General features: G+C 39.5%; 1 protein-coding gene and 1 long non-coding RNA gene across 3 annotated transcripts in view; one reads left to right on the top strand and one right to left on the bottom strand.

Moving 5' to 3' along the window:
* Nucleotides 1-522: 522 nt before the first annotated feature.
* Nucleotides 523-1,848, bottom strand: LOC138442545 (uncharacterized). Its single transcript, XR_011257766.1, has 2 exons — nt 1,692-1,848; nt 523-1,426 (listed from the first exon to the last, which is right to left on the bottom strand). It is a non-coding gene; the product is annotated as an uncharacterized lncRNA (long non-coding RNA).
* The window catches only part of CHIC2 (cysteine rich hydrophobic domain 2), a 59,254-nt gene continuing 46,398 nt past the window's right edge, over nt 686-13,541 (top strand). The window contains exon 1 of one of the 2 annotated variants that reach the window (XM_069594146.1): nt 686-1,319. In XM_069594146.1, the coding sequence (XP_069450247.1) occupies nt 1,201-1,319 (119 nt within the window). In that variant the 5' untranslated portion in view covers nt 686-1,200. The remainder of the gene's footprint in view (nt 1,320-13,541) is intronic. The other variant, XM_069594147.1, reaches the window with a different exon arrangement.

Genomic DNA, 13,541 nt, shown 5'->3' with positions numbered 1-13,541 from the left:
TTGACTATGACTACAACCAAATACCCAGAGTGAACCTTGGGCCTTTAGCAATGATCTAGGCAGGTGAGAGGAATCCACTGAATTCTGCCTCCGCTCTCCTCCCTTCAACGTTCCTTTCCTGGGAAGAGCTGGAAGGAAGGGAAAGGGATTCCCTAAATTCTTAAAGGAGAAATGAGTTTATGGCTTGTGAAGAAGTTAGGGAGGCAACTGCATCTTCTAATCTGGAATCAAGAGTTTGTTAATTTTGTGTCATGGCCTGACTACAATGAGTTTTCTCATAAGAAAAAAAAAATATCAGCACCACTGGCCTCATCTGTATTTAAGGGGACGATGGGACACGATGTTTGAACTTGGACATATTTTGAAAAATCCTGTATTACAGTGGGCAAACATATTTGAGCTGTGTCTGTTGGGTTCCTCAAACTGGAAAACTACAGACTCTGGTTCTCATCACAGACTAAAAAAACTGACGAAAAGTGAGATTCGATTATCGGATAAACCGGCAACCACATGCACAATAAATTCTCTATTCCAAACTAGGGCTTTTATTGTTAGTTGTTTTGGTTAGAGATTACTCTGGGGAACCAAGTGCCCCACTGGACACTCAGAGCTCTGTTCTTTGGTCGGGGTCAAAACCACCAGTTTCCAGAGACATTCTCCTTAAGGGTCAGCTACTCTTCTCCTGGAGGGCGGGGCCGCGCCAGCGGGAGCGCGCTCCAGGAGTAGACGACGGGTGGAGGACGAGGAAGGCGACCTGGGGAAGCGCGCGAGGCCTCACGTGCGCGCTCCCGCCCGCCTGCCCGCGCGCTCTCGCGCCCACGCGCCCACTCACCCGCCCGCCGGCACTCCCGGGAAGTCTCGCGATGTCGTAGCCGGGTGCTCCCGCTGCGGGAGGCTCTGGCTGTTGCTGTGGTTGCCTGAGTTGCTGCTGCGGCGGTCGCGGCAGTGCTGGTGGAGGTGTCGGCCCTTGGGCGGATGTTGACATTGTGTTGTTGTTATTGCTGACGGTAATGGCGGCGGCGGCGCCGACGGCAAGGACCCCATCTCCTCTGTAGCCGAAGCCGAGAGAGCACAGAACGAACTCCGCGGCCTCGGAGCCCGCGGCAGCGACTCCCCTCAGCCTTCGCCGCCTCGCCAGCCCGTATCTCGGCCTCAGCCTCTGGACAGGCCCCTTCGGTCCGGGGGTCTCAGAGTCTCAGGATGGCGGATTTCGACGAGATCTATGAGGAGGAGGAGGACGAGGAGCGGGCCCTGGAAGAGCAGCTGCTCAAGTACTCGCCGGACCCGGTGGTGGTCCGCGGCTCCGGTCACGTCACCGTGTAAGGCCCGGTGGAGGGCTAGGGCGAGGACGGGAGGTGCAGGGCTGGGGTGGGCCCCTTGCTCCGCGGGGGCCTTCTCTCCCCGGTGTCCGTCGGGTGTCTGAGGCCTTCGGGAAGAGTAGGCGACCAGGAAGTGAGAACTTGCTTTATTTTCATTTGTTTCTGTCTCCGGAGTGGGGACAAACGCTGCCCTACGCCCCCCGCCCCCGCTCCTCCCCACTCCTGTTAGCAGGCCCCGCGGGCCTGGGCGCTCTGACGGATCCCAGGAGGAAGGTTATTCTTTGGGGTCTGCCCTTCTGGCCACCCCTTCAGCTTCGAGGTGGAAATACATGTATTTCTCAGGTGCCTCCCCCAGTTTTCTCGTCCATTTACCTTGTGGTTCTCTTTCCTCGTTTGTGCCTTTGAGCCTAGTGACATATGGCTCAGAGGCCGGATCTGGGCCGGGTGAAACCCTAGCGACGATCGGTAATGAGTGGTTCCCTGTCGTCGTGTCTGTTTCACTCATACCCACAAGTCTTCCCAGTTTCCTGCAGAGTCAGTTTGTGCGGAACTAATGCAAGTTCCTGTAATTGTATATGATAAAAAAATGTATGGATGAACATATGTATTTAAGATGCAGAATGATGTATGTTTACACATAATTAAAGAAAAAGCTACGTGATGGGCACAAACTGCTCAGGTTACTCAGGGTTCTCTGTAATTTTAAGTCCTTCCTTGGGGCACGAACTCTGGGATGGCTTCTTCATTTGATAAGGGTTCCTGTAAGTTCAGTTGGCAACATTTTAAAAGTCTGATATTATTCAAACAATAAGGAAGGAGCACTTTCTGAAAGGTCATGACTAATAAAGGAATGTGAAGACTAGAACCAAATAATGAGCTGTCCGGAAGCAGGAAGTTTTGTAATGTTTGTCTGAGAAGTTCAGAGTTTCGTACAAGTTGAGGAATTTATGACTTTTCATTTTAGATCTCTGTTCAAATCCTAGGTCAAACTTCATGCTTGTTAGACATCTCTCCACTTTACCTTTTTAGTAAAATACAAAGGGCCAGTAAGTTTGAAATTGCCTGGAACACACTTCATATTTTATTTTTGGCTTAGGGTGAGTGGGATGTGCAGTGAATAACTTTTAGTGAAATAGTAGGACTTCTCATATAAGACTGTCAGTAAAATCCTTGCACTTCTCAAAACATGGTATGACCAGCCATATTGTTGTTTGGGTGTGCTTATGTAATGCTTTGATTTCTTTAGCACCTGTTAGTTTATATTCTGGTGACTTAGTATAAAAACACTGCATTATCTGTCACAGTGCCATGAGAAGACAATAAAATATCACCGTACTAAGAGTTACTTAGTATTTTAAGTGTCATCACTGGCATAATTAAGACATATAGCTAAATACTATGGGATATTAAATCTTTTTAACATATATCACAGAAATGTTTACATGTCAGAGCCTGCCATTTTTTGTTTCACTATTTGAACCTAATACATTCTTTTAAACTTAAGGAGTGCTTAAAGATTGGTTTTCAAACTTTATCATGGTATCTGCCCACCCTTCCCCTTAAATTCCTCATATCAAAGAAAAGCTGGCAAAATTTTATTTTAAAAGGTGCAGCTATAGTTATAATGTTTCTTCTGTTTGAGTAAAAGAAAAGCTAAGTACATTGTTGGGCATGATGGAAAAGTCAGAGAGCTCAGAACCGAATAGGTGATTAGTAAATTTGGTTTTAGTTGGCTACTTACAGAGGTTAACAGAGTGGGAGAGAATTATTAGTGGTTCCCAATCTTAATTGCCCATTAGAATCACTTGGGGAGTTTTTGTCCTTGCCTCAGTGGAAGCCAAGTATCTGAGTGAGGACCTAGTTTGTTTAAAAAGTTCCACAAGTGACTCACGTAGGTACCCAGGATTAAAAACCGCTATTCCAGAGTATTAAGAGAAACTAAATGCCCCCAATAAACAGTATGGCTTTCTACATAGAAGTTAATTTTTCTGTGCTCTCTCTCAACAACTTCACTTTCTTTCCTGTTACTCTGGTTCTAGGCTCTGGGTTCACATCTACCCTTTGCCACTTCTTGGGTAAATTATTTATCTGTGACTCTTCGTTTAAGATGGGGCTAGTTGTAGTCCCTAATTGTTAAAATTAAGGATTAATTGAGACAGTGCATGCAAAGAGTTCATTACATTGTGTGGTACTGTGCTCAATAAATATAACCTTTATTAATTACCATCCACACATATAGTGTTCCTCTTTGAGAAACATAGGTATAAAGCACAGTACTAAGAAATCCAAACTGCCATTCTCAAACTTAATAGTGATTCACTTTAGTCTTATTTTTCCATTTCTGGGCGATTTGTATGAGGGTAAATGGTGTGAAATATTTCAAGGAGAATTAATAAGAATCTTCTGCATTGAAGGCCTAATCCTGTTTTGTGTTGACATAGATAAGTACGGTTAATAGTAGTACAAAACTTTTTGTATCATTCACAGGCATACTATGCCAGTAGGAGCCAGTTAATACCTATAATGGTTTTTGAAATTGGTGTTTGTGGATTGCTATAACTGTTGAGCACGTTCAGTGTTTCTTGCCTGCAAGTATAAATGGGAAGAGCTATTAAAACAGTTAAAAGACTACTGGTTAAGCTTATCACTACAGCTGCCCTATCTGCTCCTCCTTTGTTTAAACTAAGGAGCTACTCAGAACTGTTTTCCCTTACCAGTTTGGAAGTCAATATAGTGTAATGTATAGACTCATCTGTAATCCACATCAATCCGAAACTATATAGATCCATTCATGTGTGTTTTTCACAGATTTCACTTTTGAGTAGACCTTTATGATTGATTATTTCCACTCTTTTCCCCTCTATAATACATCATATTATAATATTGCTGTTATTTTAGAAGTCCCTGTATTCTCATATGACAGTGCAGCATGTCATTATAGTGATGTGAGAAAGTAAGCCATCTTTCATGTTCTACTACACAGGCAGGGCTTGGTTAGTTTTGTGGCATAATCAGATTTTGGGCATACAAGTATTTAAAATGTATAATTTGCTTAAGTGAAGTTTGCTTTAATGTAGTTTCTAGTATTTTCATATTGACCACAAGTCAGGCTTAAACTGTGTACTTCCATAAGATCAGTATTCTTTCTTGATATTTTTCTAGATGAATGTAATAATTTCCTTTATTTTTAGATTTGCATGTAGAAATATGGAACAAGGTGGCAGCTCCAGTAGGAAGAAATCTTATACAAAATAGTATTTTGAGGAAAAGTGATGTTTGAAGGAAGAGAGGGAAATGATAAGTTCCTGTTATTGCATAATTTTTATGTACATATAATTTAAAAGACTTGCTCACACTTCAGTTAAAAGATTTTTCTGTGTGTGTTTGTACTTCTCAGTTTATTATGTAATGAAGATGAAGGAAAGGTTATTAATGTATTAGGTGTTAATTGGCAAAATTGGTTAATATTTTTTAAAATTATAACATTCTCTTCCCCTTAGAATAAATTTTTGTAACTATCATTTGTTGAAGAGTTAGATTTTTCACAGTGATGATAGCAGTGCTTAATATAAAAATTAGAATTTAAAACTAGGTTTTAGGCCAGTATTTCCTGTCTAATCTGTCATCATAACTGACATTATTAGTTTCTATCTCGTTTCATGCCCTCCCATATAAAACTCAAACTTGGAGCCTCCCTAGGAAATGTATAATTTTTGACTTCTAACATAAGCCTTGTCATAGAACTAGCTTATTTTTAGATTTGTTTCTAATGTTATTCTCTTCTATTCACTAAATTACTGTGTCTTCGGGTACTTTCCTCTGAGGTATAATCTTTCTACAATGTCCATAAAAATTCCTCATCTTTTACCAGTTTTTATCAATGGCTGTGAGACATCACTCTCTTTATCATTCATCTCACGTAAGCTGGGGAAAATTGAAAGATTGAGAAATGTGAGTTGAAAAAATATGGAAACACTTTGGAATACAGTAGGACCTTTGCATAGGAGACATCACAGAACACCTCAGTATATATTGACCTTTCAGATAGTAGAGTTAAAAAAAATTCTGTCTTGAAATGTCCTGGACCAAGATTGCTACTGCATGCTGTGGTAAGCAACAGGAGATTTGCTTAAATAACAGATTGATTTCAGTTAAATAATTTCGTAAACTTTTGTAACTCTCACCTCCTTATCTCCACTCAGCGTAATTATTCCATTTTTTTAAGATTAAATATTTTGTTTGGAGACTTTTAAGGTTCTTCTTGATATTTCTCCACAAAGCTGGATAGTTTTTTGAAGGCAGGAATTATGCTTATTGGTTTTTATTTCTCCACTGTTTAATATGGTGTCTGGAATAGTGAAGTGAAGTGACAGTCACCCAGTCGTGTCTGACTCTTTGCCACCCAGTACAGTCCATGGACTTCTCCAGGCCAGAATACTGGAGTGGGTAGCCTTTTCCTTCTCCAGGGGATCTTCCCAACCCAGGGATCAAACCCAGATCTCCCGCATTACAGACAGATTCTTTACCAGCTGAGCCACAGGGGAAGCCCAAGAATACTGGAGTGGGTAGCCTATCCCTTCTCCAGTGGATCTTCTTTACCCAGAAATTGACCTGGGGTCTCCTGCATTGCAGGTAGATTCTTTACCACCTGAGCTATCAGGGAAGCCCTGTCTGGAATATGATGAGTTCTGAAATGTTCTCTAAATAAATGAGGTAATTGCATACATCTTTGTATCTTGTCAAACTTGTCAAAAGAATAAGTGTTTTCTTCTTTTTTTTTGGTACCTCTGAATGAAGGCAAACTATTTAACAATAGAACTCTTATAATCATATTCATAAGATAAATGGATCATCATTTTTTACTTTATTTTTTTTATTTTTGGCCACACTTTCAGGATCTTAGTTCCCTGGCCAAAAATTGAACCCTGGCAGTGAAAGCACAGTCTTAACCACTGGACCTCCAGGAAATTCCCTGGTTTGTCTTTTTCTAAAGAGCAAGTTTGGTGATTGTGAAAAAATTATCTGTTTAAAGTAGATATTATTTTCTCAGAGATTTTTCTTGCTCCTTATAATTTGAGAGGAAATTACTTTGATTTAGAACATAGCATTGAGCATATTTCTGACACTATAAAGAAAAGAGTGATCAATATCTTAACTGGACCAAGTGCTAAAACTTCTCAGTGAGTAAACTTTCTTGAAGAAATGAGAAATATGGTAGTAAGCTTATTTCAAAATTTTATTGTAATTTGAAATTCACCTGATCAGTTCAGTCACTCATTCGTGTCCAGCTCTTTGCGACCCTGTGGACTGCAGCATACCAGGCTTCCCTGTCCATCACTAACTGCCAGAGCTTACTCAAACTCATTTCTATCGAGTCTGTGATGCCATCCAACCATCTCATCCTCTGTTGTCCCCTTCTCCTCCTGCCTTCAGTTTTTCCTGGCATCAGGGTCTTTTCCAATGAGTCAGTTGTTTGCATCAGGTGGCCAAAGTATTGGAGTTTCAGCTTCAGCATCAGTCCTTTCAATGAATATTCAGGACTGATTTCCTTTAGGATGGACTGGTTGGATCTCCTTGTAGTCCAGGGGATTCTCAAGAGTCTTCTCTAACACCACAGTTCAAAAGCATCAATTCTTCGATGCTCAGCTTTCTTTATAGTCCAACTCTCATATCCATACATGACTATTGGAAAACGAATAGCTTTGACTAGATAGACCTTTGTTGGCAAAGTAATGTCTCTGCTTTTTAGTATGCTGTCTAGGCTGGTCACAGCTTTTCTTCCAAGGAAGCAAGCGTCTTTTAATTTCATCGCTGCAGTCACCATCTGCAGTGATTTTGAAGCCCTGAAAGATAAAGTCAGTCACTGTTTCCATTGTTTCCCCATCTATTTGCCATGAAGTGATGGGACCGGATGCCTTGGTCTTAATTTTCTGAATGTTGAGCTTTAAGCCAACTTTTTCACTCTCCTCTTTCACTTTCATCAAGAGGCTCTTTAGTTCTTCTTTGCTTTCTGCCATAAGGGTGGTGTCATCTGAATATCTGAGGTTATTGGTATTTCTCCTGGCAATCTTGATTCCAGCTTGTGCTGCATCCAGTCCATCATTTCTCATAATGTACTCTGCAGGCTATGGTTTTTCCAGTAGTCATGTATGGATGTGAGAGTTGGACTGTGAAGAAAGCTGAGTGCTGAAGAATTGATGCTTTTGAACTGTGGTGTTGGAGAAGACTCTTGAGAGTCCCTTGGACTGCAAGGAGATCCAGCCAGTCCATTCTGAAGGAGATCAGTCCTGGGTGTTCATTGGAAGGACTGATGTTGAAGCTGAAACTCCAATACTTTGGCCACCTCATGAGTTGACTCATTGGAAAAGACTCTGATGCTGAGAGGGATTGGGGGCAGGAGGAGAAGGGGACGACAGAGGATGAGATGGCTGGATGGCATCACCAACTCGATGGAGGTGAGTTTGAGTGAACTCCAGGAGTTGGTGATGGACAGGGAGGCCTGGCATGCTGCAATTCATGGGGTCGCAAAGAGTCGGACACGACTGAGCGACTGAACTGAACTCTGCATATACGTTAAATAAGCAGGGTGACAGTATACAGCCTTGATGTATGCCTTTCCCAACTTGGAACCAGTCTGTTGTTCCATGTCTAGTTCTAACTGTTGCTTCTTGACCTGCATACAGATTTCTCAGGAGGCAGGTCAGGTGGTCTGGTAGTCCCATCTCTTTCAGAATTTTCCACCGTTTGTTGTGATCCACACAGTCAAAGGCTTTGGCATAGTCAATAAAGCAGAAGTAGGTGTTTTTTGGAACTCTCGCTTTTTCAATGATCCAATGAATGTTGGCAATTTAATCTTTGGTTTCTCTGCCTTTTCTAAAACCAGCTTGAATATCTGGAAGTTCACGGTTCACGTGCTGTTGAAGCCTGGCTTGGAGAATTTTGAACATTATTTTGCTAGTGTGTGAGATGAGTGCAACTGTGTGGTAGTTTGAACATTCTTTGACATTGCCTTTCTTTGGGATTGGAATGAAAACTAACCTTTTCCTTTTCTGTGGCCACTGCTGAGTTTTCCAATTTTGCTGGCATATTGAGAGCAGCAATTTCACAGCATCATCTTTCAGGATTTGAATTAGATCAACTGGAATTCCATTACCTCCACTAACTTTGTTTGTAGTGATGCTTCCTAAGGCCCATTTGACTTTGCATTCTAGGATGCCTGGCTCTAGGTGAGTGATCACACCATCATGGTTATCTGGGTCATGAAATGGTCTTTTTTGTATAGATCTTCTGTGTATTCTTGTGACCTCTTCTTAAAATCTTCTGCTTCTGTTAAGTCCATACCATTTCTGTCCTTTATTGTGCCCATCTTTGCATGAAATGTTTCCTTGGTATCTCTGATTTTCTTAAAGAGATCTCTAGTCTTTCCCATTCTGTTGTTTTCCTCTTTCTTTGCATTGATCTCTGAGGAAGGCTTTCTTATCTCTCCTTGCTATTTGAAACTGTGCATTCAAATGGGTATATCTTTCTTTTTCCCCTTTGCTTATAGCTTTGCTTCTTTTCTCAGCTATTTGTAAGGCCTCCTCAGACAACCATTTTGCCTTTTTGCATTTCTTTTTCTTGGGGGTGGTCTTGATCAAAATTTTGCTGTAATTTGAAATTCACATGATATTCCAGTCCAAACAGTTCAGTGTGGGATTTCTGCCTGCCAACAGATGTGAAATTATTTAGTACTTAAAATGTTATGTGTTTAGCTAAGTGGAATATAGCAACTAAATGGTGGAAAGTAAATGATAAGAGATTATTTATGATAGTAATCAAAAGCTGTTATTATTCTAAAGAATAATATTTTTGAGAGCTGCTCTTGAATCCCAGCTTGAGTTTATATTCCTAACAGGTTAAACGCCTAAGATATTAGATCAACTGTGTACTCAGAAGGGAATCTTTTTTTCTTTTTTTAATAATTTTTATTTTTTAAATTTTTTGTGCTGGTCTTTCTTGTTCTGGGCTGGCTTTCTCTAGTTGTGCTGAGCAGGGGCTATACTTTGTTGCAGAGCATGGTCTCTAGAGCTCAGTAGTTGTGGTACACGGACTTAGTTGCTCCATGGCATATGGAATCTTCCCAGGTTAGGGATTGAACCGATGACCCCTGCATTGGCAGGTGGTTTCTTATCTGTTGCACCACCAGGAAGGTTCAGAATGGAATCTTTTAAGTCTTTTTAGTATCTATGGCTTACCTTTTTAATCTACTATAAAGCTACTTAAGATACTATTCTCAATGAAATTAAGCTTTAAAATATAACAGCAACAGATGCTTTTAAGTATCCTTACTCTGATGTCTTCTGTGTAAGATTTGTTGGTGACTTTTCATAATTTGTTTCAGAACCCATTTGTAAAATCAGATGTTATGCCAATGTTTCCATGTTCATGCAGTCTTGCTTAATCTCAGTACAGTATTTCTTAAACTTGGCTGATTATTAGAATTACTTGCCCGATTATCAGAATCACTAAGGACATTTTAAAAAATATACATTTCAGACATCCTCAGTCAGAATCTTTAAGGGAAGAGTCTAGGAATTTTTATTTTTGATAGGAGCTTGGGTGATTCTTAGACACATTTGGAAAGCAAGAGATGGTTCTGTGGAAAGAGTGGTCTCTGATGTCAAGCAGATTGATTTCAGTTCTCAGAGACTTCCAAACTGTAGCCATTAACCTTTCTTAACTTTAGTTTTCTCATCTGCAAAAGGGATATCTATCTCAGGGATTAGGTGTGACAGTCAGAAATAATTTATCTGATTACCATATAGACATTTGGCATATAGACACATAGACATTACCATAATAGACATTTGGCAAATTATTGCCATATATTTTTATATTTATCCCTTCATGTGTATTTTTTGGTTAATCTTTATCATTGTCTTGAGAATCAGTCGGAAATATGCTCTCCTGCTTTAAGATCCTGTCAGAATTATCTGATTGAGTAGAGGAAACTTAATCAAAAGAAAATCTTGACAGATTGGTACATAGTGATGTTCTTAGAGGCCACTGAGGTATTTTAAAGTTTGAGGATCTTTTTTAAATGGCACTTTCTTTTGAATTTTGCATATGAGAGCTTTTGCTTTCTGTTTATGTTCTTTTTTTCTTTCTAATTGATCAGTTTTAGGTTAGAAATGATACAACCAATCTTATAAGACCAATGTATAAAGTAAGAGAAGTTGGTTCTGAGTGCTGGATTTAGATGCTTGATTTTTAATACTTGGGTTTTGAGATTCTTATCTCCTCAGAGTATTTTTCAGTTAATCCTTCATTATCAACTGTCTTGTTCAGGTTTCCTGATAAGTAATTTAACAAGTATTTATTAAATTTTATGCTCAGTATTATTTGAGGCTCTGAGTTTACAGTTATGAATGAAACATACATAGTTCCTCTGCCCTTCTGGAGCTTAACAGCTAACAGATAAATTATGTCTGAGAAAGTTACTGCGAAGGAGACATTAGCATCTGTGGCAGAAAATAATGTGATATAGAGAACCCTTCTGAGAAGGTAACATTTAGGAAGGGTGAGAGAGTCCTGTGAAGAGCCCCGCAGGTCTGGAGAACAGCAAAATAAGTTTGGCTTGCCTGAGGAACTGAAAGGATGCTATTACTGTATTGTGGCTAGAACACAGGAAACAGAGGAGATAGTTCCTTGAAATGAGATTGGCAAGCTCAGTAGGGACCAAAAAGGATTATAGAGAGATTAGAGTGAAACTGGGGAGAGTAGTTAGGAGCTGTTGAAACAGTAAAGATGAGATGATAGTGGCCTGGTGTAGGGTGATAGACTTTAGATAAAGGAGGTATTACAATTCTGGCTGTAAGCCATCAAATTTAGCAACTTTTCTATGAAGTATGGCAGAACATTGCCTCGGTCACTTTTGCCATCTCATTTCCCAGTTGTGTTATTTTTTGTTTTCTTTTGGTCTTTGTTTTGGCTTCGTGAACGGTGAGGTCAGAGATCGGTGGCTGCCCTTACTATTGACTTGAGACTGTCATGATGACATACTTGCATTTCCTGTTCTGCTGCCACAGGGCAGCTAAGTATGACAAGAGAACAGTGGCTACTCCACAAGATCCTGGGTTTCCCACAAGATCGTAGATTCTGAAGTGAGGACCTTTGTACCCTTTAACTACAAGATGTGTGGTGTTTGACAGTGATCTGTTCATTAGATTTGAGGAAAAGACTGCTTTTTTACATTTTTACTCTTAAAGCGGAATTGTCTACATAAGGACTGAAATTTCCTCAAAGATCTGGAGAAATGATTTTCTTCTTGACGCTCTCTTCCATTCTACATCTAGTAAGTGAAGTTTACTTAGCGTTGAGTTGGTTGGACTATTTTAACTTACTTTTGTTTTTTGATTGATAAGAAGCGAATCCGTGTGTCTGTAGCTCTGTCTGCCTCATCTGTCTGTCTGTCTGCTTCCTGCAAGAGTAACTGGTTTTATTTTCTTTCATCATGCATTGTAATTACAGTGGAGTCCTTGATTAGTCCAGTGAAGGAGTTCCTATGTATCCAGCCTTCTTTCTCTGTCCTTTCTAAACTATCCAATTATAAATGTTGGAGGTGGGAGGGAAGCTCATGAGGGAGGGAATATATGTATGCATATAGCTGATTCACATTATTATATAGCAGAAACTAATACAACATTGTAAAGCAATTATATTCCAATTAATAAATTAAAATTTGTTTAAAAAATTGTAAATGTTACTTGAAGTTGATATTTTGGTAGTCTCTACTCTAAACCAGTTCAACTGTATATTGCTTCTTAAATGGACATAGTTTATCATCACTGTGTTGCTCGTAATGTTGTATACATATGAAGCATATTCTAGACTGTATACAGATTAGATATATAAAATCTTCTTTCCTTAGTCTGATACAGATAATGTAAAGTAGTTGAGTTAGATTAGTTGAATCCCTAATTATCAGAAGTAATAACCATGAAGTTTAATTACTATATATTTATAAAACTTTTGCTGCTTAACAACATATGTAATTGCTGAAAATATAATCTTAATAGTTGAAAATTAGTAAAATCTAATACTAGAATATTATGAAACTATAGTGATGAGTGATTGTAGTACATGATTTAAGTAAATTTTTGATTTTACTAGTTTATAAATGAGATTATACTTTCACAGAGCTGGTTGAACTCAAATGTATAGAATTTTGTCACACAGTTAAAATTTTTAGAGTTATATTCTGAGACTCATATATTTATGTCTCCAACTCTAGGGGTTCTGTATCTTCTGGGTACACTTTCAGTTCTATCCTTCCATGAGCCACATTGATATTTGGATGTGTATTAAGGCAGTCAGATGAATTTAAAGCATGATTTTTATGTATTAAAATCTATTAATTTCTTCTTTGATTATGACTTCATCTCCCAAAATAGCTAAAAAGTTGACTCCATTGAGCTCAGAGTTCAGCATTAGAAAATAAGAGCTTTCTTCTCTTGCCATTTGTATAACCTGTGTGTTCAGATTGAATTGGAAATTTCTGGTTTATATCTCACACGCTAGAAAAGTAATGCTCAAAATTCTCCAAGCCAGGCTTCAACAGTACATGAACCATGAACTTCCACATATTCCAGCTGGATTTAGAAAAGGCAGAGGAACCAGAGATCAAACTGCCAACATTTGTTGGATCATTAAAAAAGTGAGAGAGTTCCAGAAAAACATCTACTTTTGCTTTATTGACTATGCCAAAGCCTTTGACTGTGTGGATCACAACAAACAGTGGAAAATTCTGAAAGAGATGGGAATACCAGACCACCTGACCTGCCTCCTGAGAAATCTGTATGCAGGTCAAGAAGCAACAGTTAGAACTGGACATGGAACAACAGACTGGTTCAAAATTGGGAAAGGAGTATGTCAAGGCTGTATATTGTTACCCTGCTTATTTAACTTATATGCAGAATACATCATGAGAAATGCTGGACTGGATGAAGCACAAGCTGGAATCGAGATTGCCAGGAGAAATACCAATAACCTCAGATATTCAGATGACACCACCCTTATGGCAGAAAGCAAAGAAGAACTAAAGGGCCTCTTGATGAAAGTGAAAGAGGAGAGTGAAAAAGTTGGCGTAGAGCTCAACATACAGAAAATTAAGACCATGGCATCCGGTCCCATCACTTCATGGCAAATAGATGAGGAAACAATGGAAACAGTGACAGACTTTAT

The sequence above is a fragment of the Ovis canadensis genome, chromosome 6 (assembly GCF_042477335.2).
Source record: "Ovis canadensis isolate MfBH-ARS-UI-01 breed Bighorn chromosome 6, ARS-UI_OviCan_v2, whole genome shotgun sequence".
Taxonomy (NCBI): domain Eukaryota; kingdom Metazoa; phylum Chordata; class Mammalia; order Artiodactyla; family Bovidae; genus Ovis; species Ovis canadensis.
This window is presented reverse-complemented; position numbering and strand designations above follow the sequence as displayed.